Below are 26888 nucleotides of genomic sequence, written 5' to 3'. Positions count from 1 at the left end.
GAAGCTGGAGAGAGCGAGATGAGAGCAGACAGGAGAGAGGTCTTTTCAGTCCAGGAGCAAAGAGTTTTCTGAGTTTCAAATACTCTGTCGCAAGTTCAAATTCAAACGGCCAGTTAGTCATGTGACTAAACTGGCCTGACCACGTCTTCTTTGTGTTGGAGAAGCAGGGACTGGTTACTTTGTTCCAACACGGTCTGCCAGTATGCAAAAAGCGTCTTTCTGGTGAGGGGCCTGGCAATTCATTGTGATAGGCCCTCTTGTCTTCCCAGCAGCAATTTTAAGTTTTAATGTTTATATGACAAAATAACTTGCGCTCATTCTTGGCAGGTGGGGGCCTGCATGACAATACACATTCTTGGATATTGGAATAGAGAGTAAAATTTCAAAACTTGCCGATGATACCAAACTTGGAACAGTGGGGATGATACCACTAGATTGCAACAGGACATAGATTGACCAGCAGAATGGAAGACAAGTGGCAAGTCAGGAGTGTGATGTAATACTCTCCACTTGTTTGGTTGGTGCAACTTCAACAACACTCAAGATGCTCGACACCATCCAGGACAAAGCAGCCAACTTGACAGGCACCCCCTTCACCACCTATGCACAATGGCAGCAGTGTGTACCATCTACAAGATGCACTGCAGCAATTCACCAAGGTTCCTTTGACAGCACCTTCCAAACCCACAACCTCTACCACATAGAAGGACAAGGGCAGTAGATGCATGGAAACACGATGGAGAAGCTGGGATTGTTCTCAGTGAAGCAAAGGCGATTGAGGGGAGATTTGATAGAGGTATACAAGATTATGACTGGTTTAGATGAGGTAGACAAAGAAAAGCTATTCCCATTAGCTGATAGTACAAGGACTGGGGAAAACAGATTTAAAGTTGTGGCAAGAGATGCAGGAGGGATGCGAGAAAGAGCTTTTTTACGCAGCGGGTGGTAATGACCTAGAACTCGCTGTCTATGGGGACGGTGGAAGGGAAACTATCGATTTCAAAAGAAAATTAGATGGGGACTTGAGGGAAATAAACTTACAGGACAATGGGGGAATAGGACTGAATGGCTTGCTCTACAGAGTCAGCATGGACTCGATGGGCCAAATGGTTCTTCTACACTCTGCACCCACAGCAGTAAACCCAATTACTTCCCCTTCTTTCCCTGCCAAACTCTTTGTCCAGTTTCCTCACCTTACCTCTTCCAACCTCCTATCCAACTCCTGAACAGGACCTCCAATCATCAGCCATTCCTGACCGCTTCCAGAAAATATGTCCCCATTATCCAGAATCGCATCTTGAATGAGACTACCAATATCTGTGGTTTGACAAAAATCTTTTCTTCCTCAGTGAAGCCACTTCACCCAGCTACACATTTCATTGTGTCTCTCAGCCAAACCATTGTGACTCACCGTTGAATCTCATCCCCATTTCTGACACTTCTTTCTTGTTTGAAAGCTACTTTTTTTCATTTCTCCTTTAAAGTTCTCTTCACTTACTCCCTTCTCACATTCCATGGTGATTTCTAACTTAAGATTGCCTTCATTCGTACTTTTTTTTTGTTGCACTGAGCAACTTATCATGTGATTTTGACCTTCACCTTAATTCTTTGTCACATTTCCTCAGAATTCTCTGCCTTCTTGTACTTACTAACCCTGCATAAAAACTCTTAAGAACACAAGAAATAGGAGCAGGAGTAGACCATGTGGCCCATTGAGCCTGCTCCACCATTCAATACGATCATCGAAGATCTTAGGCTTCAATTCCACTTTCCCGCCTGCTCGCCGTATCCCTCGATTCCCTGAGACCAAAGATTTGTCTATCCCAGCCTTAACTGTATGCAACAATGGAGCATCCACAACCCTCTGGGGTAGAGAATTCCAAAGATTCACAACCCTATGAGTGAAGTAATTTTTCCTCATCTCAATCCTAAATGATCGGCCCCTTATCCCGAGATTGTGCCCGGTGTTTTAGATTCCTCGACCAGCGGAAACAATCTCTGAGTCTACCCTATCCAGCCCCTTCAGAATCTTGTATGTTTCAATAAAATCGCATCTCATTCTTCTATACTCCAGAGAACATAGGCCCAATTTACTCAGCGTCTCATCATAGGACAACCCCCTCATCCCAGGGCCCAACTTAGTAAACCTTCGTTGTACCGTTTCCAATGCAAGTATATCCTTTTTTAATTATTTGTATTGGTTCATAGGATGTGGGTGTTGTTGGCTAGGCCAGCAGTTATGGCCTTTGAAAAGATGGTGGTGAACCGCCTTCATGAATTGTTGCAATCCTTGGGGTGTAGGTCTTCTGCAGTGCTGTTAGGCAGGGGGGTTCCAGGATTTTGACCAGCAACAGTGAAGGAACGGCGATATAGTTCCAAGTCAGAATGGTGTGGGGCTTGGATGGGACCTTGCAGGTGGTGGTGTTCCCATGCATCTACTGTCCTTGTTCTTTTCTTTATGCCACCCACAGTCACCTTTGGACTACCTCAAGGTTCCATTCTGAATCCTTTTTCCTAATTTACACGTTTTCCCTTAGTGGCATTATCGAATCACGTGATTAGTTCTATTTTACCACTACATCTGTATTGTCAGATTGTTCGTTTGCTATCAAGTCATAATTGAGGTGCAGCTCCCTCCAGCTGAACACTGATTAGACTGAAGCATTCTTGCATGACTCCCACCAAAAACTTTGTACATTTTATATTGACTCCTTCACCCTCCGTGGCTGTTCAACCAGACTGAACCAAATAGTTTGCAACCTCCTATTCAAGCCTGCACTGAGCTTCAAATTCAAATCCTATCCATCAACCAACTTTATCAACCTATCTATAATATCTTATATTATCTAAAAGCAAAAGAAACCAAAAACTTTAATAAAGTGGGATTAAACTAAATCCTAATCCTACCTAAATACAAGAACATAAGAAATAAGGACAGGAATAGGCCATATGACCCATCAAGCCTGCTCCACCATTCATAAGATCATAGCTGAACTTCTACATCAATTCCACTTTCCCACCTTATCCCCATATCCCTTGATTCCCTTTGTGCCAAAAATGTATCAATCTCAGTTGTGAGCACATTCATCGACTGAGTATCCACAGTCCCCTGGGGTAGAGAATTTCATAGATTCACAACTCTCTTAAGTGTTAAATGGCTGATTCCTTATCCTGAAACAATGATCCCAAGTTCTAGACTCTCCATATATTTATTTATTTTTATTTAGAGATACAGCACTGAAACAGGCCCTTTGGCCCACCGAGTCTGTGCCGAACATCAACCACCCATTTATACTAATCCTACACTAATCCCATATTCCTACCACATCCCCACCTGTCCCTATATTTCCCTACCACCTAACTATACTAGGGGCAATTTATAATGGCCAATTTACCTATCAACCTGCAAGTCTTTGGCTGTGGGAGGAAACCAGAGCACCCGGCGAAAACCCACGCAGAGACAGGGAGAACTTGCAAACTCCACACCGGCAGTACCCAGAATTGAACCCGGGTCGCTGGAGCTGTGAGCCCGCTGTGCTAACCACTGCGCCACCCTAAACATACTCTATATATGTAAGAATAGGGTACCTTACAGTTCCCCTAATTCTTATGTCATTGCATGATATCCCTTTTTTTATTCATTTAGGGGATGTGGGCAATTGCTGGTAAGGCCAGCATATATTGTTCATCCCTATCTGGCTTCCAGCTGGTGGTGGTGAGCTGCCTTTTTCAATACAACTGAGTGGCTTGTTGGCCATTTCAGAGGGCATTTAAGAGTTAACCACATTGCCGTGGATCTGGAGTCACAGATAGACCAGATCAGGTAAGGACAGCAATTTCCTTCCTTAAAGGACATCAGCAAACTTGTTGATTTTTATGACAATGTGGTAATTTCATGGTCACCCTTACTAATACAAGCTTTTTAATGCAAATTTTATTTAATTAATTGAATTTGAATTGCCAAGCTCTTGTGTGGGATTTGAATGGTCTCCAGATCATTAATCCAGGCATGGATTGTTTGCTGTGTGTCCATCATCTTTCATAGATGGAAGGATCCAGCCAACCAACCAACAATAAAGCAGTATATACATCTCATTTTCTTTCTTTTCAATACCTACTTTCAGCACTAATGAGAAAGCCACAAAAAATCTGGACAGTTCAATGCATATGTGGATACAGAGGAACTTCAACTTACAATATTAATTTTATTCGTTTGATGTATGGAGTGGCATGCGCACACAAGGGGCAGAAAAAGAAAAACTTGTCACTAAATTGAGGCAAAGATCCGAGTAGACACATGAAAAATAAAAGTATAAAAATAAAAGCAGCCAGTGTAGTGTATTGCTCCTCCTGCAGAATGTTCGAGGTGAGGGGAACCTCCGGTGGCCCTGCCGACTTCACCTGCTGGAAGTGCATCCGTCTCCAGCTCCTGTCAGACCGTGTTAGGGAATTGGAGCTGGAGCTGGATGAACTGAGGATCATTCGGGAAGCTGAGGGGTTGATAGATAGAAGCTACACGGAGGTCGTTACTCCACAAATCAAAGGCAGCTGGGTAACAGTTAGAGGTGGGAAGAGGTCAGTGCAGGGATCTCCTGTGGTCGTTCCCCTCAACAACAAGTATACAGTTTTAGATACTGTTGGGGGGGACGGCCTATCGGGGGCAGGCTGCAGTGACCGGGCCTCTGGCACGGGGTCCTGCACTGTGGCTCAGAAGGGAAGGAGGGAGAATGGGAGAGCACTAGTCATCGGGGACTCGATGGTGAGGAGTACGGACAGGCGGTTCTGTGGGCGCAGGCGAGACGCACGGATGGTTTGTTGCCTCCCTGGTGCCAGGGTCCGTGATGTTTGTGATCGCGTCTTCAGGATCCTTAAAGGGGAGGGGGAGCAGCCAGAGGTCGTGGTGCACATTGGCACCAACGACGTAGGAAGGAAGGGTGGCACAGATGTTAGAAGTGAGTTTAGGGAGTTAGGCTGGAAGCTGAAAGCTCGGACGGACAGAGTTGTTATCTCTGGTTTGTTGCCGGCGCCATGTGATAGTGAGGCTAGGAATAGGGAGAGAGCACAGCTGAACACGTGGCTGCAGGAATGGTGTAGGAGGGAGGGCTTCCAGTTCTTGGATAATTGGACTGCATTCTGGGGAAGATGGGACCTGTTCAAACAGGACGGGCTGCATCTGAACCAGAGGGGCACCAATATCCTGGGAGGGAGGTTTGCTAGTACTGTTCGGGAGGGTTTAAACTAGTTTGGGAGGGGGATGGGAACCGGACTTGTAATCCAGGGACCAGTGGGTCCACTCAGAAAGACAAAGAGTGTAGTGAGGTATTGGGGAAGGTAGCACTGTCACAGAGGACAGATGGGCACGGAGAAGGGTTAAAGTGCGTATACTTCAACGCAAGAAGCATCAGGAATAAGGTGAGTGAATTGAAGGCGTGGATGGGCACTTGGGACTACGATGTTGTGGCCATCACTGAAACGTGGATAGGTGAGGGGGAGGAATGGTTTTTGGAGGTACCTGGTTATAGATGTTTTCATAAGATTAGGAATGGTGGTAAAAGAGGTGGGGGGGTGGCATTGTTAGTTAGAAATAGTGTAACAACTGCTGAAAGAATTTTCGAGGAGGATCTGCCGACTGAGGCACTGTGGGTTGAGGTCAGGAACAGGAAAGGAGCAGTCACCTTGATGGGAGTTTTCTATAGGCCCCCCAATAGCAGCAGGGAGGTGGAAGAGCAGATTGGGAAACAGATTTTGGAAAGGAGCAGAAGTCACAGGGTAGTAATTATGGGGGATTTCAACTTCCCAAATATTGATTGGCAACTCTTTAGATCGAATAGTTTGGATGGGGTAGTGTTTGTGCAGTATGTCCAGGAAGCTTTTCTGACTCAGTATGTAGACTGCCCGACCAGAGGGGAGGCAATATTGGATTTGGTACTAGGTAATGAACCAGGGCAAGTGATAGAGCTGTTGGTGGGCGAGCACTTTGGAGATAGTGATCACAATTCTGTAGCATTCACTGTGGTAATGGAGAGGGATAGGTATGTGCAACAGGGCAAGGTTTACAATTGGGGGAAGGGTAGATATGATGCTGTCAGGCAGGAACTGAGGAGCATAAGTTGGGAGCATATGCTGGCAGGGAAGGGCACGGTCGAAATGTGGAACTTTTTCAAGGAGCAGATAGTAGGGGCCATTGATAAGCATGTCCCTGTCAGACAGGGAAGGGATGGTCATGTGAGGGAACCGTGGTTGACAAGAGAGGTTGAGAGTCTTGTTAGGAAGAAGAAGGATGCGTATATAAAGTTGAGGAAAAAGGGCACAGGCATAGCTCTGGAGGGATACAAGATGGCCAGGAAGGATCTGAAGAAAGGGATTAGGAGAGCTAAGAGAGGGCATGAAAAATGCTTGGCGGGTAGGATAAAAGAAAACCCCAAGGCCTTTTACGCGTATGTCAGAAATATGAGGATGACTAGGGGGACCATAGGTCCGGTCAAGGACAATAGCGGGAGACTGTGTGTTGAGCCGGAAGAGATAAGTGAGGTTTTGAATGAGTACTTCTCTTCGGTATTTACGAATGAGAAGGGGTGTATTACTGAAGAGGACGGTGTGAAACAGATTGGTAAGCTCGAGGAAGTGCTCGTTAGGAGGGAAGATGTGTTGGGGTTTTTGAATAACTTGAAGATAGACAAGTCTCCCGGGCCTGACGGGGTATATCCAAGGATGTTATGGGAAGCAAGGGATGAAATTGCAGAGCCGCTGGCAATGATCTTTTCATCTTCTCTGCTGACGGGGGTGGTACCAGGTGATTGGAGGGTGGCAAATGTTGTGCCCCTGTTCAAGAAAGGGAATAGGAACAACCCTGGGAATTACAGGCCAGTTAGTCTTACTTCGGTGGTAGGCAAGTTGATGGAAAAGGTGCTGAGGGATAGGATTTCTGAGCATCTGGAAAGACACTGCTTGATTCGGGACAGTCAGCACGGTTTTGTGAGGGGTAGGTCTTGCCTCACAAGCCTGATTGAATTCTTTGAGCAGGTGACCAAGCAAGTGGATGAGGGTAAACCAGTGGATGTGGTGTACATGGATTTTAGTAAGGCATTTGATAAGGTCCCCCATGGTAGACTTATGGAGAAAGTCAGGAGGCATGGGATAGTGGGGAATGTGGCCAGTTGGATTAAGAATTGGCTAACTGATAGAAGGCAGAGAGTGGTCTTAGATGGTAAATACTCAGCCTGGAGCCCAGTTACCAGTGGCGTGCCGCAGGGATCAGTTCTGGGTCCTCTCCTGTTTGTGATTTTTATTAACGACTTGGATGAGGAAGTCGAAGGGTGGGTCAGTAAATTTGCAGATGATACAAAGGTTGGTGGAGTTGTGGATACCGAGGAGGGCTATTGTCGTCTGCAAAGGGACTTGGATAGGTTGCAGTGCTGGGCTGAAAAGTGGCAGATGGAGTTTAACCCTGAAAAGTGTGAGGTCGTCCATTTTGGAAGGACAAACATGAATGCAAAATACTGGGTTAACGGTAGGGTTCTTGGGCATGTGGAGGAGCAGAGAGACCTTGGGGTCTATGTGCATAGATCATTGAAAGTTGCAACTCAAGTGGATAGGGCTGTGAAGAAGGCATATGGGGTGTTAGCGTTCATTAGCAGAGGGATTGAATTTAAGAGCCGTGAGGTGATGATGCAGCTGTACAGGACCTTGGTAAGGCCTCATTTGGAGTACTGTGTGCAGTTCTGGTCGCCTCATTTTAGGAAGGATGTGGAAGCCTTGGAGAGGGTGCAGAGGAGATTTACCAGGATGTTGCCTGGAATGGAGAATAAGTCTTACGAGGAAAGGCTGAACATTCTAGGCCTCTTCTCATTAGAAAGGAGAAGGATGAGGGGTGACATGATAGAGGCTTATAAGATGATCAGGGGAATAGATAGGGTAGACAGTCAGAAACTTTTTCCCCGGGTGGAGCAAAGCGTTACAAGGGGTCATAAATTTAAGGTGAAGGGTGGGAGATATAAGGGGGATGTCAGGGGAAGGTTCTTTACCCAGAGAGTGGTCGAGGCATGGAATGCCTTGCCCGGGGAAGTTGTTGAGTCAGAAACTTTAGGGACTTTCAAAAGGCTTTTGGATAGGTATATGGATAAAGGAGAATGATGGGGTATAGATTAAATTGTCCTCGACAGAGGACAAAGGATCGGCACAACATTGTGGGCCGAAGGGCCTGTTCTGTGCTGTATGTTCTATGTTCTATTAAAAAAGGCAGAGTTTTCTATCTTGGGTATCCAGCCATTTCAGCACCCCTATAAGTTTTGTAGTCCAGAGAATAGGTGTTGATTGTAGCTATGCCTGCTTTTACCAGCCTATCCGCAACTGTTTAATAAGGTACCAAGCTAAGTCAAATTTTAAAAAATCTGGAGAGAGAGAAAATAGGTATTTTCAGGGCTCCCATATCGTTAGGTAATGCCGAGAAAAGGAAATAAAGTTAGGGTTAATTTTGTCCAGTTTTTCTCTCCAATGTCAATGTTCTGCCTCGAAAGCTTTGGTCAGAAAGTGGCAGCCATATTTCAGTAGTTAAAATAAATGGCATTTCTCAGCTTCAACTGCATGTGTTCTCCTCATGAAATCTTTTAAGCATGGCCAATTCACCTTCACTAAACATAGATTACAAAAACTAAATTGTCATTAACTTCATGATAGCTTAAAAATAACACTTCTTCAATTTTAAGTGATCCAGCCATTAGACTGGTTGAAAATACCAACCAATTGTTGCCAACAACCTGACTGTTTAACATAAATACTGCTGACCAATGGTTATTGTGCTGTGTCTTATTGGTACGGCTTAACTGATTTATGCAGATGGTTGTTTTATCTTCCAATACAGTAAGCTGGAGTTGTATGATGGCCACATATGGTCTGACAGAACAGCTACATTTTTGCAGAGAAAACCAAGGTCACTGCACTGTGCCCGAGGTACACCATATCTGGTTAAACAAAAATTATTTGTATTACTCATTTACTAAAGCATCCTTATACTTAAGGAAAAGATGTATTTGATAAACAAGTTTGATGACATCAGATATAACCACAGCAACTCTTTTTGACATGTTGATTAGGTCTGATCAGCTGTTTGAGCTCTGCACACTTGTTTGGCTACAAATCAAAAACATAAAATCGCCTATTAATAAAAAACCTGCTTGAAAATGGTTTCCTAATATCGGAGCTATTTTTATTGCTAAATAAATTCATAGTTTCTTCTGTTACATGTAATATTTTGAAACATTTACTTGTATAAACATACTAAAGTAGCATAAACCTACTTCTCCAAAAAAGTAGAACCAATAAGATCACTTGCTATTGTAGGTACCTTTCAATGCCATAGACTGCTGCCATTAAACTTGATTTTGCAGCAATTACTGCAAAACAAAAGCAGACAATTTGTCAAATAGCATTTGTGTAAAGGATTGCATAGGACATATGGCCCAGAAACAGGCCATTCAGCACAATTAGAACATGCTGGCATTGATGCTCCACTCGAGCCTCCTCATCTAAATCTATCATAACCCTCTGTTTCCTGCTCCCTCATATGCTTGTTTAGCTTCCACATAAATGCATCTATTGTATTCACTTCAACTACTCCCTATGATAGCAAGCTCCACGTTCTCACCACTCTTCTGGTAAGTAAAGAAGTTTCTTCTCAATTCTCTATTGGATTTCTTGGTCACTATCTTATACTGATGGCCTCTAGTTAATCTCTTCCCCACTTTAGCAAAACCTTTCATAATTTTATCTCTATTAGGTCACCCCTCAACCTTCTTTTTCAACAGAAAAGAGAGCCAGCCTTTTCATCCTTTCTTGATATGTATACCTACCCATTTCTGGTATAATCCTTGCAAATCTCTGCACTGACTCCAGTGCCTCTATACCCTTTTTATAACATGGCAACCAGAACTAACCAAGATTTGATAAAAGGTTTAGCATAACATCCTTACTTTTCAATTCTATCCCTCTCAAAATAAAGCCGAGTGTTTAGTTTGCTTTTTTAAAATGACCTTGCTAACCTGGAGTGCACCTTCATTTTTACACCGAGATTCTCCATGCCACTGGACTCGCACCTTTCAAGTGATGTGGTCCTCCTATTCTTCCTCCCAAAATCTACTACCGCACATTTGTGTGTTGAACTTAATTTGCCCATTTTGCAAGTTTATTGATATCCTCCTGTAATTTGTCGAAGTCTTCCTCAGTATTGACTAACCCCCTGATTTGGCATCTTCCGCAAATTTAGAAATTGTGTTTTCGATTCCAAAGTCCAAATTGTTAATGTAAATTGTGAACAGCGGTGGTGTTAGCACTGATACACCACTTCCCACTTTTTGCCACTCTGAATAAGTACCCTTTACTCCCATTCTCTGCTTTCTAGTTTGCAGCCAGCTAACAATCCATTCTGCCACTTGTCCTGTGACTCTGCATTCCCTGACCTTAATCAGTCTACTATGGGGCACCTAATCGAAGGCTTTTTGAAAATTCAGATAAATTAATCTATTGCAGATGGTGAAAATGGCATAGTGGTAATGTCACTGAACTAGCAATCCAGAGGCCCAGGCTGATACCCTGGCAGCTGATTAAATTTAAATTCCATTAATAAATAAAAAAAATCTGGAATTGAAAGCTACTCTCAGTAATGGTGCTATGAAACTACCACCAATTGTCATAAAAACCCATCTGGTTCACTAAAGTTCTTTAGGGAATGAAATCCGCCGTCCTTACCTGGTCTGGTCGACATGTGACTCCAAACCCACAGTAATGTGGTTGATTCTTAACTGCCCTCTGAAATGGCCTAGCAAGCCACACAGTTCAAGGGCAACTAGGGTTGGGCAACAAATGCTGGCCTTGCCAGTGACGCCCACATCCCATGAAAGAATTTTTAAAAATGGCAGGTTTCAAAATCCTCAATGTTTTACAACTATTACCAAGGTCACAATTGGTAATTTTAAAATTTATATTTAATAAAAATGCATCAGTTGCACTCTTTCTCTCCTCACCACACTAATATATGGTGCAAATCTCAGGCTTAATCATTCATATTGATCCCAAGGGCATCAAACTAAGTCAAAACAGGTTATTTAGTACAAGAGAAATTAAGGACGGGCAACAAATGCTGACCTTGCCAGCGATGCTCATATCCCATGAGTGAATAAAACAAACACAGCGAAGGTCATATTTGGAATTGAGTGTGCAACTTTGGGCATCATATCTTCAAAAATACCTTGATGCTCTCAGAATTTCATTTATTTGCATTGGAAAAAAGGTAACTGAGAATGGAGATGATCAAAGTCTTTCAAATATTAAAAGTTGTGGATAACATGGATGTGAACAGATTATTTAACCAAAATTTGACAGTGGAATTGGAAGACAAGAATACAATATTAACCAGAAATAAAACCTTACAATTAAGACAATTCAGCTCTCGATAGATGTTTGATATGGTTCCTTTTCCTTTCCAATACGTTTTGAATCAAACATAAGACATAGAAGGCAGTGAACAATCATAAAGGCAGCAAGAAAGAAATTGCATTTTATATACATGTCATTGCTTGATATCCTTTTTTAAATTCATGAGCTAGTCTGTTCTGTATTCTATAGAATAGGATCAGACAAATTAGACCTATGACTGAAATGTCCTAATTCAAAAAATTTAAATTCCACATCGTTTAAAAACTAGCAACTGCAAAACATTTGCAGTGAAATTAGTATCTTTATTGTAACAGTACCTCTTTAAATCCCTATTCGATGCCATTCCATCCTTCCCAGGTGATCCCTCACATGCCAAACCCATTCCATGCTTTTCATTCCTCTATCATCCCATCCCACTCCTTCTTCCTATGCCATCCTCATTCCCTTTCTCCATCTCCCAGGCTGTCCCAGCCCCCCTCCACCTCTGCCTCCTACACCATCCCCCCTCCCTTCCATGACATCTACTCCCCTCCTCTGCACCCCTCCCATGCTGTTCCCTCCCATCTCCCCATGTTCCCCCCTCGCATGCCATCGCTCCCTCCCATGCCATCCCCACCAGCCTCCCATGCCATCCTACTCTCCCCCACCCGCGTCGGTCCCCCATCCATGTTGTTTCCCCAACCCCTAACCTATGGTGGTCAAGAGCCCAGGAATCGAGGCTGTTGAGTGGCCAGAGCACAGTAAGCAAATCTGAGGAGTGGCGAGGGTCAGGGAGCCAGGTAACAAGGTTGGTGGGGGGGGGGGTGCAGCGGGACCAGGGGCCCAGTATGGAGGACAAATTTGAATCCTCATCTTCGAACCAACTAACCTCAGAGTAGGGAAATCCTGCTGCAGTTATATAGGACTTTGGTGAGTCCACACCTAGAATAGTGTATAATTTTAGGCTCCATAACTGAGGAATAAATACCTTAGAAAGGGTGTAACCAAGGTTCACTAGATTGATTCCTGGGACGAGAATGTTATCCTATTAGGAGAGATTGATTAGAATTTGTCTATACTCTTTGGAGATTAGAAGAGTGAGGTTCTCTCATTAGAACATGCAAGATTCTGAGAAGGCTTGACAGGGTTGATGCTGAGAGATTGTTTCCCCCAGTTGAACAGTCTAGAACTAGGTGAGATTTCTTCACTTAGAGAGTTGCGAATTTTTGTAATGATGGGCTGTGGCTGCTTAATCGCTATGTATATTTAAGGCCATGACTGACAGATTTTTGAACTCCAAGGGAATCAAGAGATATGGGGATCAGGTGGGAAAGTGGAGTTGAGATCGAAGATCAATAATTTTATTAAATGACTTGAGGAGCCTTATGGCCCAACTCCTGCTCCTATTTATGTTCTACAAACTGTAGAGGAGAGCTATGCCCACACATCGTGGACTCCTTTGAAATTTGACCAATGACGCCAATCTGGACTACTTTAGTTCAGTGTTATTTTCCCCCTACACCTTGCTGGAGCAACTTGGCATGTTTTTTGGTATGTTAAGTGCTGCTACATAAAAGCAAGTAGTTATGGCTGATATTTTCCTGGAGCTGAGGCAACTGCTCTGGGCTATACCAGAAGGAGACTGCTGGAGACAAACAATTAGTTAAGAAACTGAATTTCTTGGTCATTGTTTTGAGAAGCCCATCATTACATTAACCTATAACTTGATTCTCACCACCCCATCCCCCTTGCTGCATCTAAAAAAAAACTATATATTCCTTAAATTTACAAAGCTACTCAACTTAATATGCCTTGTATAAATAAACACATAATCCAAGTTCCCTGTTACGATAAAAATTAAGTATCTGAATTAAGCTATTCTGATAAATACAACATAAATGCTAGAAGAGAAAGTTCAGTCAAAAAGCAGTTTATTTATTTTTTAATCCGAATTAAAATACAGATGGAAGTATTGAAATAGTGAACAGTTTATAGGTTTGAAAAAGGACTTGTATGGATTTTTCTTCTTCTGAAAGTCTCTTTAAAATCAATAAAAAAATTATGATGCAGGAATAGGGTTTGACATTCTTTTTCAAGCAGCACCTGTGCTATTTTCAGTCCTTTCCAATTGGCACAATACAAAGTTTAGTTACAAAATATCAGTTGTGCAAAGGCAGGCAGCTCTGCTTCTTGTCAATTCCACAAAATAAAGTGTGTAAATAGGCAGACTCAAAAAAAAAATTATCTAGCACTCGCAACGTCCTGGTGCTCTGTACTGAAGTACAGTCAATTAATTTTAAAATTAATACTTTTCATTGCCACATTACACATTTGAACCATTGTTCATAATTTTGTATGCAGTCATACGAACATATAAAAAAAAGGTTTCAAAACTTCCAGTCAATACAGATTCCTCTTTTTCCTTCTCTAGTTGGCAACTTGTTTTGACTAAATGGAAGGAGAAGAGGGGAAATGGTAAACAAAAGCACAGCTGAATAATTTTACATTTTAATAAAAGTTGGAAATAGTTTGTGCAATCCCTTACTAGAGAGCAATTTATCAAATTATGATAATTGTTCTATTCAATACATGAAAAGCTTCATTGCAGCAAGTATACTCAGCGGCAAAAACATGCAGCCGAGTTACAGTGCAAGCAGAAATTCTTTTGCCATAATCATTTTTTGATATTACCTACATGGAGGAGTCCAAAAAAGGCCACCAAAAAAAACCTTCCCTTTGTTAGAACATCTCCTTTGCTTACACCATCTCCCTGCCCCAGTAAGATTTTGAAACTGCTGTCCAAGTCTTATATGCCCCAACTTCAGCCATCATACTAGTATGAATGCTCGAAGCTCTCAAGTCTATAAACAAATAGTGGGAGCTAAACAGGAGTGTTTCAGCTCATTGAAAGCAAATATTAAATAGTTTGGCTAGGCTGCGGAAGAGATTAATGATACAACTATTGCAAAAAAACGATAAAATAATGATGATGACTGTCAATACTGAAAAGGTGAACTTCAGAATTAAATGCATGGTGGCAATGGAAAAGCTGGGGAAAAGCAGTACAAGTTATAATAATTCAGAAAACAAGGAAAATCAAAAACAACTTCTGTTAAAATGCCTATCAAGTATAAGAACTGCAGTGACTGTTAGCAGAAAGCTTAAACATGACATTATACTAAGGAACTCATACAGAACAGAAGAAAATACAAAGTTCAACATTTGACAAGTGACAAATAGTAAACAAATATTTTTCAAATGATCATGGAAGGAAAGTCCAGAGTATATCAGTTTTAATAAATTTCCCCAATGCACAAAATTCCAGCTAAAATGTGATTCAATTTTAAAATTGTAAGCCTCCAAAGCTACATGTTCTGTTGCTCAGATGACTTTGTCATATCAAATCTGAAATTCTGCATTTAGTTCTGTATTGTCACAGCCAATTGTATCACAATCCTTTAAAAAAAAACATTATTTCTCCACTATTAACTTTATGTGAAGTAATTATGGCTTCTCAAAAAGCAAACTTACTTGAAATAATGGATCCTCTACACACAAGGTTGTTTCTGCCTCTACTTCTTTCAGTATATAGGTCCAAATGCAATTCTGATCAGTAATTTAACCCTCAAATTGTGGCATATGTTGTAAAAAATTATAACCAAAATTGATGCAACGTTATATAGCTTTACAAAACCTGAAACCTTTTTGCTGCAGGGGACTTTTGTAAACTTGCACAAGTTATTCCATGGTTCAAACAAAATTCTACCATTTTATGGCACTGTGATGACTTGTGCATCAATACTACTGACTAGTGTCATTTTAGCTTACCAATTATCTTGTATTTTTCTTGAAGAATAATGCCTCAAACTCAACTTTTTAATTTTCCCCATCTCTCGTTTATTATGCAGGTATTTCAGCTTTTGCATACTCTGTATTGGACAAACCCAGCTTGAGAGATGTAGCTCTGCACCATGTCTTTCCAATAGATATTTAAAATAAGTTTTCCCCATCTGCCCCCCCACCACCCCTGACACTGGTGAAAAATGATTTCAGTATGCAGTATTCAGTATTAAGATTATTCTACTAAAACAGATTCCACAGTTCTTTTGCACACTTACCACTGTTATGCTTACAAGGCTCAGCATATTAAAGAACTGAAAAGCTCCGACTTAAAATAATTTTCTTTAAAATGTATTACATTATATTAGAAAATGTACGATCCTTCGTTCGTTTTGTCAAACTTCTGGCACAGTATTAAATATTGCTTTGATTTGAGTTCTAAGAGATCGGAAGATATTGCTTCAGGATTTCTTTTGTTGTTTGAGGCATTTTGTCAGGAAATTTTATCTGAAACTCTGCTATATAGTCACCGCGTTGAGTAGGTGTCTTAGGAAACGGTAAACCCTCTCCTCTCAGCCTCTTCACAGTCCCAGGCTTGATAACATCATTGCAAGGTAGGGGAATCACTCTGCCATCAATTGTAGGAATATTAACTGTACAACCACATAAGGCCTATGAAAGTAAACAAATTTTAATTATACTAGGATATTTAAAGCCACTTTTGTCTGACAAAATACTATAATACAAACAAATTATATACACAAAACGGAACAGGAAAATCCATAAAAAAAAAAAAATCAGGCTCATCATTTTGAAGGGAGGTTTTGCGGTGCAGTACTGAGGAAATAATGAGGCATCTTTGGGGAATCAGGGAGAATCAAGAGATTCTCCTGGAATCACCCTGATTAAATTCTGTTGAGCTTAAATAGGTGTTAAAGGAGCTGCTTAGTGGCCAGAATAATCTTTTTCCTGTCATTGGCTTAGGTTCTTAAAGCATTGCATCCTTAATCAGGCATATCTGTAGAGGATTATATTTTAATCCATAGTCCCAACTCCTGTATCTCGAGTATTGCCGGTTACTGCTGCAGAGAAGATAGGTAATTGGATTTGTGTGGAAGTGCTTTCAGGAATGCTGAAGACTGTTTCTATGTCAAGTGTGAAAACAGTCTTTTGGGCAATGCCGAGCCAGCTAACTAATTAAACTCAAAGATAAAAAGGCATTTTTGGTTAACTAAAAAAACCCAGATCATTTTGCCTCCACCGATTTTGCTATTCTGGACTTGGTGATAACTTCCACTTAATTTTATGTAAGAATGGGTGTAACTTCTTGATTACACTCCACACCATTGTATTCTACTGAAGTGTAGGTGTGTGTTCCTTTTACAGCTCAGAGTAATTGCTCTGAATTTCTGAAATGAAAACTCAGGCTAGTTACCTGTCAGGCTTATTTGTGGGATGGCGAGTAAAGGAGCTCGAGACATTGTGGCCTAAGAATTGTGTGATACAAGAATTTGCATTAAACATTGTGATATCTGGATACTGATATACTGTTTTTAATATGAAAAGATATATTGATGCTGTGCAACTGAGCATTGATAAAAGTATCAGATTGTCCCTTAGATTGGGGGTTGGGGGTGGTGGTGGGAGAATAAAAAAAGGAGGTGCAATCTGGTGAAGCTGCAGCATAGGATGACATGCACGCTAAACAGCTGAAGCAGCAAGCTACAGACAGAGCGAAGCAATCTCACAACCAAGGGATGAGATCAAAGCTCTGCAGACCTGCCACAGCCAGTCCTGAACAATGATGGACAATTAAACAACTAATAGGAGGTGGTGGCTCCAAAAATATTCCCATCCTGAATGATGGGGGAACTGAGCACATCATTGCAAAAGACAAGGCTGAAGCAGTTGCAACCACCTTCAGCCAGAAGTGCCAAGCGGATGATACATCTCTGCCACCTCCAGAGGTCCCCGCTATTGGATGGCAATCTTCAGCAAATTTGAGTCACTCTACGCAATATCAAGAAACAGCTGAAGGCACTGGATACCGCAAAGGCTATAGGCCCAAACAACATCCCGGCTATAGTACTGTGAAGACTTGTGCTCCAGAACTAGCAGTGCCCTTAACCAAGCTGTTCCAGTCAAGTTACAACACTGGCATCTACCTGACAATGTGGAAAATTGCCCAGGTATGGCCTGTCCACAAAAAGCAGGATAAATCCAATCTGGCCAATTACAGCCCCACCAGTCTACTGTCAATCATCAGCAAAGTGATGGTGGTGTTGGCGACAGTACTATAAAGCGGCACTTAGAAGAAATAGGAGCAGGAGTAGACCATATGGCTCCTCGAGCCTGCTCCGCCATTCAATACGAACATGGCTAATCTTCGCTTCAACTCAACTTTCCCACCTGCTCCCCATATCCCTCGATTCCCTGAGACACCAAAAATCTGTATCTCAGCCTTAAATATATTCAACAATGGAGAACCCGCAACCCTCTGTGGTAGAGAATTCCAAAGATTTACGACCCTTTGAATGAAGGCATTTCTCATCTCAGTCCTAAGTGATTTACCCCTAATCCTGAGACTTCTGCTGTGTCTCCCCTTCAGAATCAAGAATGTTTCAATGAGTTCACTTCTCAATCTTCTAAACTCCAGAGAATACAGACCCAATTTACTCAGCCTTATCATATGACAACCCTCTCACCTCAGGGACCAATCTTGTGAACCTTCACAGTACCGCCTCCAATGCTAATTTATCCTTCCTTAAATAAAGACCAAAACTATGCACAGTACTCCAAGTGTGGTCTCAGCAAAACCCTGTATAATTGTAGCAAGACTTCTTTATTCTTGTACTCCAATCCCCTTGCAATAAAGGCCAACATGCCATTTGCCTTTCTAATTGCTTGCTGTACCTGCATGCTAACTTGGGTATACTTGTACAAGTATACCCAAGTCCTTCTGAACATCAACATTTACAAGTTTCATGCCTTTTAAGTGAATAACTTCACATTTCTCTATATTCTGCCACCCTACTGCCCACTCACTTAACCTGTCTATATTTCTTTGCAGCCTCTTTGTGTCCTCATCACTTGCATTCCTACCTAGCTTTGTATTGTCAGCAAACTTAAATACATTACTCTGTCTCGTTGTCCTAGTCATGAATATAGATTGTAAATAACTGAGGCCCCAGCACCAATCCTTGCAGCACTCCACTAGTTACAGCCTGCCAACCTGAAGATGCCTGGTTTATCCCTACTCTTTGCTTCCTGTCCGTTAACCAATCCTCCATCTATGCTAATATATTACCCCAACTCCATGAGCCCTCATCTTATTAAGCAAGAACTTGCTCAGCAATGCTCAGTTTGGGTTCTGCCAGGTTCACTCAGTTCCAGACCTCATTATAGACCTACCTAAACAAAAGAGCTGAATTCAAAAGGTGAGGTGAGCTGAGAAGGACTGTTTTTTTACATCAAGGCATTATTTGACTGACTATGGCATCAGGACGCTCTAACAAAATTGAAGTCGATGGGAATCAAGGGAAAACTCTCCACTGATTGGAGTCATACCTAGTACAAAGAACAAAGAACAAAGAAAATTACAGCACAGGAACAGGCCCTTCGGCCCTCCAAGCCTATGCCGATCCAAATCCTCTATCTAAACCTGTCGCCTATTTTCTAAGGGTCTGTATCTCTTTACTTCCTGCCCATTCATGTATCTGTCTAGATACATCTTAAAAGACGCTATCGTGCCCGCGTCTACCACCCCCGCTGGCAATGCGTTCCAGGCACCCACCACCCTCTGCGTAAAGAACTTTCCACGCATATCCCCCCTAAACTTTTCCCCTTTCACTTTGAACTCGTGTCCCCTTGTAATTGAATCCCCCACTCTGGGAAAAAGCTTCTTGCTATCCACCCTGTCTATACCTCTCATGATTTTGTACACCTCAATCAGGGCCCCCTCAACCTCCGTCTTTCTAATGAAAATAATCCTAATCTACTCAACCTCTCTTCATAGCTAGCGCCCTCCATACCAGGCAACATCCTGGTGAACCTCCTCTGCACCCTCTCCAAAGCATCCACATCCTTTTGGTAATGTGGCGACCAGAACTGCACGCAGTATTCCAAATGTGGCCGAACCAAAGTCCTATACAACTGTAACATGACCTGCCAACTCTTGTACTCAATACCCCGTCCGACGAAGGAAAGCATGCCGTATGCCTTCTTGACCACTCTATTGACCTGCGTTGCCACCTTCAGGGAACAATGGACCTGAACACCCAAATCTCTCTGTACAAAAGGAAGATATCTGGAGTTATTGGACGCCAATCATCCCAGCCACAGGACATTGCCTGAGGGCAGTGTCCTTAGGCCCAACCATCTTCACTACTTCATCAATGACCTTCCCTCCATCATAAGGTCAGAAATGGGGATATTCAGTGATGATTGCAGTGTTCAGTATCATTCACAACTCCTCACAGAGTGAAGCAGTCCATGTCCAGATGCAGCAAGACCTGGACAACATTCAGGCTTGGGCTGGTAAGTGGCAAGTAACATTCACACCACTCAAGTGCAAGGTAATGACCATCTACAATGAGAGGTAATCTAACCATTTCCCATGTCATTCAATGGCATTACCATCACTGAATCACCCATCAACATCCTGGGGGTTAGTATTGACCAGAAACTTAACCAGACCAGCCACATAAATATTGTGGCTACAAGAGCAGGCCACAGGCTGGGAATTCTGCAGCGAGGTACAAGTCAAGAGGGTGATGGAACAGTCCCCCATTTGCCTGAATGAGTGTAGCTCCAACAACACAAGAAGCTCAACACCCTCCAAGACAAGGGAGTCTGCTTGACTGGCACCCATCCACCACTTTCAACATTCACTCCCTCCATCACCAGCATGCAGCGGCAGCAGTATACACCATCTACAAGATGCACTACAGCAACTCAAAGCCTCCTTTGACAGTGCCTTCGCAACCACTGACCTCTACCACCTAGAAGAACAAGGGGAGCAAATGGCTGGGAACATCGCCACCTACAAGTCCTCCAGGTCACACACCACCCTGACTTGGAACTATATTGTCATGCCTTCACTGTCACTGGGTCAAATTCCTGGACGTCCCTCCTCCACCACATGGACTTCTATGGTTCAAGAAGCCAACTCACCACCACCTGCTCAAGGGCAATTAGAGATGGGCAATAAATGATGGCCTCACCAGTAATGCCCACATCCCAAGACTGAATAAAAAGTTAGTAGCGCGCCAGGGATTTCTCATCAGCCAATTATCAAATGAAGGGATAACATTTTGACATAATATGGAATATATGAACAAGGATAAAGCAAGGTATGTAATGATTATGGGATCCATGAGGATTCAAGTGTATGTGTATATAAAAGACATTTTTAAGAGAAGACTAAACATAACACATTGCATGTTTAATCCACATTAATAAGTCAGCTCCCAAAAAAGTGGGCAAACTCCATATACCCTCCACCACAGCCCTGATGGGCATATGGGAGAAGAACTATTGGCAACTGCATATGCATTTTATATAAACCTTTCAACCCATAACTCTGAAGCTTTACAAAAAAATGGATAATGTACTGGTTGGTGTCTGCTAGTAAAACCACTACACTACCTGCTGATAGGAGCAGGTAACAATATAAAAAAGTCATGTTTTCTGGCTGTCACTTTGACCATCCTATGTGCAAAGTCACCCTTTAAAAATGGCGTAATATTACCAGAAGGGACAATCAATCGCAAGAACAATTCAGGTTCTTCACTGTAAATGAATACCCAATAAATACAACAAAAAATTGTTTGCTGACTGAAAATGCAATTGCAGTGTACTTTAATTTTATTTATATTTATAATGCTACTAACTAGTTAAGCAGTAGCACGAAAAGAGCTTCAAGATCTTTCACATTGCAGCTGTAACTAAACAGAAGCCATCCAACCAAGAAGTGAATATTGTTAAATGTAATAGACTGGATTAATACAATACTTGTAAACAAATTTACAAACAGTAGGAATAATCACACCATCACCAGATAGTGACAGCAGACATTTCAGATTGTACAAATATGTTTTATCGGCCAACTTAAATTGAGGCTACAGTAGCCTCATTGTCATAGAATCATATAGCATAGAAGGTGGCCACTTGGCCCTTTATTCCAGTGCTGGCTCTTTGAAAGAAAGAGCTATCCAATTAGTTCCACTACCCTTCTCTATTCCCCACAGCCCTTATGTTAATGGATAATAACCCAGAGTTCATGAGTTCAATAAATCTAATCATTTCTGGGTTAGTACATTGGACATAAATAAACCTTGGAAGCAGCTAGATTGTTATTCAACACATCACCCCTACCTACACACAACTGCAATCTTACATTCCGGGAAGGGCAAAAAATGCTGCCTTGCATCCTGAGAAAAAGTAAAAGAAATGACAGAACTCACCACAAGGCCAATTGGTGCCAATTTTGCTCCATATATACTTGAAAACGATTTAACATGCCTCCCTGCTTTCGAAAATCCTAAATATTGATCAGTTTGATTGTGCCTTTAACCCCCACCCCACCAACTCTTCACCCCAATCCACCCCCCTCCTCCATTTCCTTCTCTCGGTGTCCACCTCTCTCCCCTTGAGACATTCTTTTACATGAGAAGTGGAATATAAATGCGAGTTTTGTTACTATATAGTTGTTGTGACTCTTGTGTTCTCGCCACAAGACATCCTTTATGTTAAAGGAATGGTCTTTAAAATCCACTAATGACAAAAGCACATGTTGCAGCCCGACTGAGAGCTCAGTCCATCCATGGCCAGCATTAAAATGGTGACTGCAGTAAAAATGCTGCTGTGCCCATAGTTTACAATGCAGGTTTGCCTCTGATGGTACACAATTGTTTTATGTCTAAAAATGGTCTAACTTTTAAGCTTGGCTGCACATAGCACTTTGAATTTGATTCTGCTCCAAAGGACCATCAAGGTGATATGATAAACATCCATTAAAAAAAAACTGCATTCAAAAATCCAAATTAGTGGAGTGGAGGAAAATAATTCAGCTGATCGAACAGCAGTACCTCTAAAATATCAGTGACTATTTTCACTCGGTTAAACAGCACAGAAACAGGCCCTTCGGCCCACCTTGTCTGTGCCGGCCAAGCACTAACTATTCTAATCCCATTTTCCAGCAGTTGGCCCATAGCCTTGCATGCTATGGCGTTTCAAGTGCTCATCTAAATACTTCTTAAATGTTGCGAGGGTTCCTGCCTCTACCACCTCTTCAGGCAGTGTGTTCCAGATTCCAACCACCCTCCAGGTGAACATTCTTTTCCTCAAATCCCCTCTAAGTCTCCTGCCCCTTACCTTAAATCTATGCCCCCTGGTTACTGACCCCTCCGCTGAGGGAAAAAATTTCTTCCCATCTAACCTAACCTATCAATGCCCCTCAATTTTGAATACCTCAATCAGGTCCCCCCTCAGCCTTCTCTGCTCGAAGGAAAACAACCCTAGCCTTTTCAGTTTCTCTTCATAGCTGAAATGCTCCAGCCCAGGTAACATCTGGTGAATCTCCTCTGCACCCTCTCCAGTGCAATCACATCCTTCCTATAGTGCGGTGCCCAGAACTGTAGCCTAACTAGCAATTAATACAGCTTCATCATAACCTCCCTGCTCTTATATTCTATGCCTCGGCTAATAAAGGCAAATATCCCATATGCCTTCCTAACCACCTTATCTACCGGTGCTGCTGTTTTCAGTGATCTATGAACAATTACACCAAGGTCCCTCTGTATTTCCTAGGGTCCTACCATCCATTGTATATTCCCTTGCCTTGTTAGTCCTCCCAAAATGCATCACCTCACACTTCTCAGGATTAAATTCCATTTGCCACTGCTCCGCCCATCTTACCAGCCCATCTATATTGTCCTGTAATCGAAGGCTTTCCTCCTCACTTTTTACAACACCACCCATTTTCATGTCATCTGTGAACTTACTGATCATGCCTCCAATATTCACGTCTAAATCATTAATGTACACTACAAACAGCAAGAGTCCCAGCACCCTGTGATATACCACTGATCACAGGCTTCCACTTGCAAAAACAACCCTTGACCATCACTCTCTGCCTTCTGCAACTAAGCAAGTTTTGGATCCAATCTGCCAAATTGCCCTGGATCCCATGGGCTCTTATCTTCTTAACCAATCTCCTACGTGGGACCTTATCAAAAGCCTTACTGAAGTCCATATAGACTACATCAGCTGCTTTACCCTCATCTACACTTCTAGTCACTGCCTTGAAAAATTCAATCAAGTTTTCAAACATGAAAATAATCACTGGTTTGCACAAATTCCCTGCTTATTTGAGTAAGTCAATTTGGTTTCAACTGAAACTGAGCAGCTGTCCATATAAATTTCCCAAATTTGGGAGCAATAGTGTTTGCAATACACAGAGCACTGTGTCCTGTTACAACTGAGGCTGGAGGAGTGCACTGTCTTTCTCTAGTCCCACTTCTCCACGGGTCACAACATATATTTAAATGTTTACCCAGTTACTGATACGGCCAATTAAAAACTTTTTTTTTTAAAAAGAGTAAAATCCACCAACCAGGTTTCTTTCATAAAACAAAATGATTAATATATTATAAAACAAGACTTATTCAGTAAGGATTCAAAGCATTAATACACAGATTGAAATATGAAAGTTTCCTTCCACATTAGCCCAACACACAAAATCAGTTAAAAGAAAAAATAGAGGTTTTCTCTGCAGAGATCTCTTTACAAAAAGAGAAAAAAAATTACTCTGGCCAAATACTTGTTAATTCTTGAAGGAAAAGGAGAAGATACGGAATGAATTCAGTTGTCCCTTTATTCTGGCGTCCCAAATACATGTTGACGGCTGTCACTGGGATCCTTTTGGGAGCTGTTCTCTTCAGGTGACGTCGAGGATTAGCCTGGCAGGACTTTCAGGAGAAATGTGGCATCAGGGGTTTCCGTTATCATACACTGGATTCTCAGGGTTTCTCAGAGAGGTGGAGAAGACCGAGCTGGGTGCTTCTCTCAGCAGGCTGCAATCCCAACTGACTCAAAACAATATTCAAAACGAAACCAACTCCTGACTAGCATAAATCTCGACATGTCACTTCTCTGTAAGCAACTCCCCCTAGTCACCAAGTCTCCTGTTGCTTATTTAGCTTATGACATGTGACATCCAGTAAGAGTTGTTTTTAAACAGAAAGCTCAAGTCCCAAAGTCCTTCCACTGACTTTTTAAAAAAATAAAAAAACAAAGTCCAGCATCTAAGGAATCTCTTCAGTCCCAAATGAATCCATCTCCACAATTCTAAAACACGAGTCCTCAAAAAATATTTTAAAAAATGGAAGTACTTTCATAATAGTCCCCAATAGCACTGTTGGTGTTCCTGCACCACATGGACTGCAGCAGTTCAAGAAGACTGCTCACTACCACCTTTTCAAGGGATAGATATTAAGGATGGGCATTAAATGCTGGCCTTGCCAGCAATGCTCACATCCCAAAAATGAATAAAAAACTAAGCCTCGGTTTACTATAGGTCGAGACAAGTATAACAGAATGGATTACCAATAAAAATACTTAATTAGCAGTGATTAGAAAAACAATCACAGGCTTATGCAACATATGTAACAGAGTAAATAGATCTGGGAATGGATCACACCAAATCACACTCAGTCAAATTAACACGTGACACCAGGTCATCACTTGTCTGTCTATGTGGAATGAATAGTCATTTGTTCATAAAAAGATGCTGCAATCAAATTTACTTTGATTTTGAGATGGACGTAAACAGTGAGATTGTCAAGTTATTTCAATGTGTAGAATTGGTGGTGTCCATCTATATACTGTTGTTTCCCGTAATGGCATTGTAGTATTCTTCAGTCAAACATACTGCCCTCAAGGGTTATATAATGAACAGAAACCTCCCTTCTGCTCAGTCTTATCCATTCTGTTCCATTTATTGCGCAAACTGCCAGATATCAAAGTGGCAATTCTAGCACCTAAATTTGTGACTGGGCAATTCTGGTTGCTGGACTTCCTATCAGTGCATGCATATGCATGGCTCTTAAAGGAACATGTTCAGAAATTGGGTGCAACTTGCAGGACAAATGGGCTAGCTGATGGTGTTTGAACACTGATGTGATAAAAGAAAGCAACATCCCACTGTTTCAGTATCATAAATCAATAGGTGACAAGGAAACAACCAGAAGAGACAGTGAGATAATTACTGTGGTTTGTTTGAAGCAAAAATTAGTCTGGGAGTGGACTATGGTAGTGGAAGAATAAAAGGGCCTATAACTCTAGCATATATTGCAGCCCCTTCATATGAACAAAGTCCAAAGAATGAACTGTGCATGCATAAGAAGTAATTTGAAGTATTACTAGAAATTAGTATTACTTACTAGAAGCTAATTTAATGTTGACCATGAAGCTGCCAGACCAGTACTAATGTTCTTTAGGGAAAGAAATCTGCCATCCTTACCCAGTTTGGCCTCGGACACCAGACCCAAAGCAATGTGGATGACTCAACTGCCCTCTGAAAGGGCCCAACAAGCCACTCAGTTGTAATCAAACGCAATGGAAAAGTTTAAAAAGAATAAAACTGAGACTACCCGGCATTGGCTTAGGCAACAAAAATGACAAAGGCACATCCAGCCCAGTCAGTCCTACAAAGTCCTCCTCATTGGGCTTGTGTCAAAATTGAGAGAGCTGGCCTACAGATGAGTCAAGCAACAGCCTGACATAATCATACTCAGAATTCTAACTTTCAACCAAAGTCCAGGGCTGGGTATGATCAGGTCAGACCTGCAAAAGGTGGCAGCATAGTGGTACACAGTCAGGAGCGCATGACCCTGGGTGTCCCCAACATTGACTCTGGACCCCATCAAGTCTCATGACAGCAAGTCAAATATGGAAACCTCCTGCTGATTACTAGCTACCACTCTCACTGATGAATTAGTACTCCTCCATGCTGAACAACACTTGGAAGAAGCACTGAGGGGAGCCAAGGGCACAGAACGTACTTTGGGTGGGAGACTTCAATCATCAAGAGTGGCTCTGTAACGCCAGTGACCATGCTGACTGAAGTCTGAGCGATATAGCTGCCAGACTGGGCATGCAGCAGGTGGCAAAGTGAACCAACACAAGGGAAAAACCTACTTGAACTTGTCCTCACCAACCTATTGTTGCAGATACATCTATCCATGACAGTATTGATAGGAGTGACCACAGTACAGCCCTTGTGGAGGCTAAGTCCTGTCGCTCCCCATCATTTGGTGTGGGACTACCATGTTAAATAGGATAGATTCAGAATGGGTCTAGCAGCTTAAAAGTGAGCATCCATGAGGTTCTGAGGGCTATCAGGAGCAGCAGGAACTGTAAGCTCATGACCCACCAGATCAAAGCTTTGTAGTCCTTCCATTTGTTAGTTCATTGGTATCAACTTCTCCCAGAAGGTTGACTGCCATCGATTTCCACCTTTGCCTGTCCTTCGCTGCCGTTACACATTTTGCACGTCAACTGCGTCCAGTCCATAATATCCATCATCCATTTTCTCCTGCTTCCCTCTCCTATGTTTTCCGTTAATCATTCCTCCCAAT

The 26888-nt window shown here is 42.2% G+C and overlaps 1 protein-coding gene and 1 long non-coding RNA gene across 2 annotated transcripts in view; one reads left to right on the top strand and one right to left on the bottom strand.

Annotated features, from left to right (window-relative positions):
* The window catches only part of LOC137370411 (uncharacterized), a 169963-nt gene that overhangs the window by 6493 nt on the left and 136582 nt on the right, over window positions 1–26888 (top strand). The window lies entirely within an intron of this gene.
* dnajb5 (DnaJ heat shock protein family (Hsp40) member B5) overlaps window positions 13324–26888 on the bottom strand; it is a 65378-nt gene continuing 51813 nt past the window's right edge. Inside the window, exon 4 of the mRNA XM_068032709.1 lies at window positions 13324–15921. Within this exon, the coding sequence (XP_067888810.1) occupies window positions 15688–15921 (234 nt within the window). The 3' untranslated portion in view covers window positions 13324–15687. The remainder of the gene's footprint in view (window positions 15922–26888) is intronic.

This window comes from Heterodontus francisci, chromosome 1, assembly GCF_036365525.1.
Source record: "Heterodontus francisci isolate sHetFra1 chromosome 1, sHetFra1.hap1, whole genome shotgun sequence".
NCBI classification, from domain to species: Eukaryota; Metazoa; Chordata; class Chondrichthyes; order Heterodontiformes; family Heterodontidae; genus Heterodontus; species Heterodontus francisci.
This window is presented reverse-complemented; position numbering and strand designations above follow the sequence as displayed.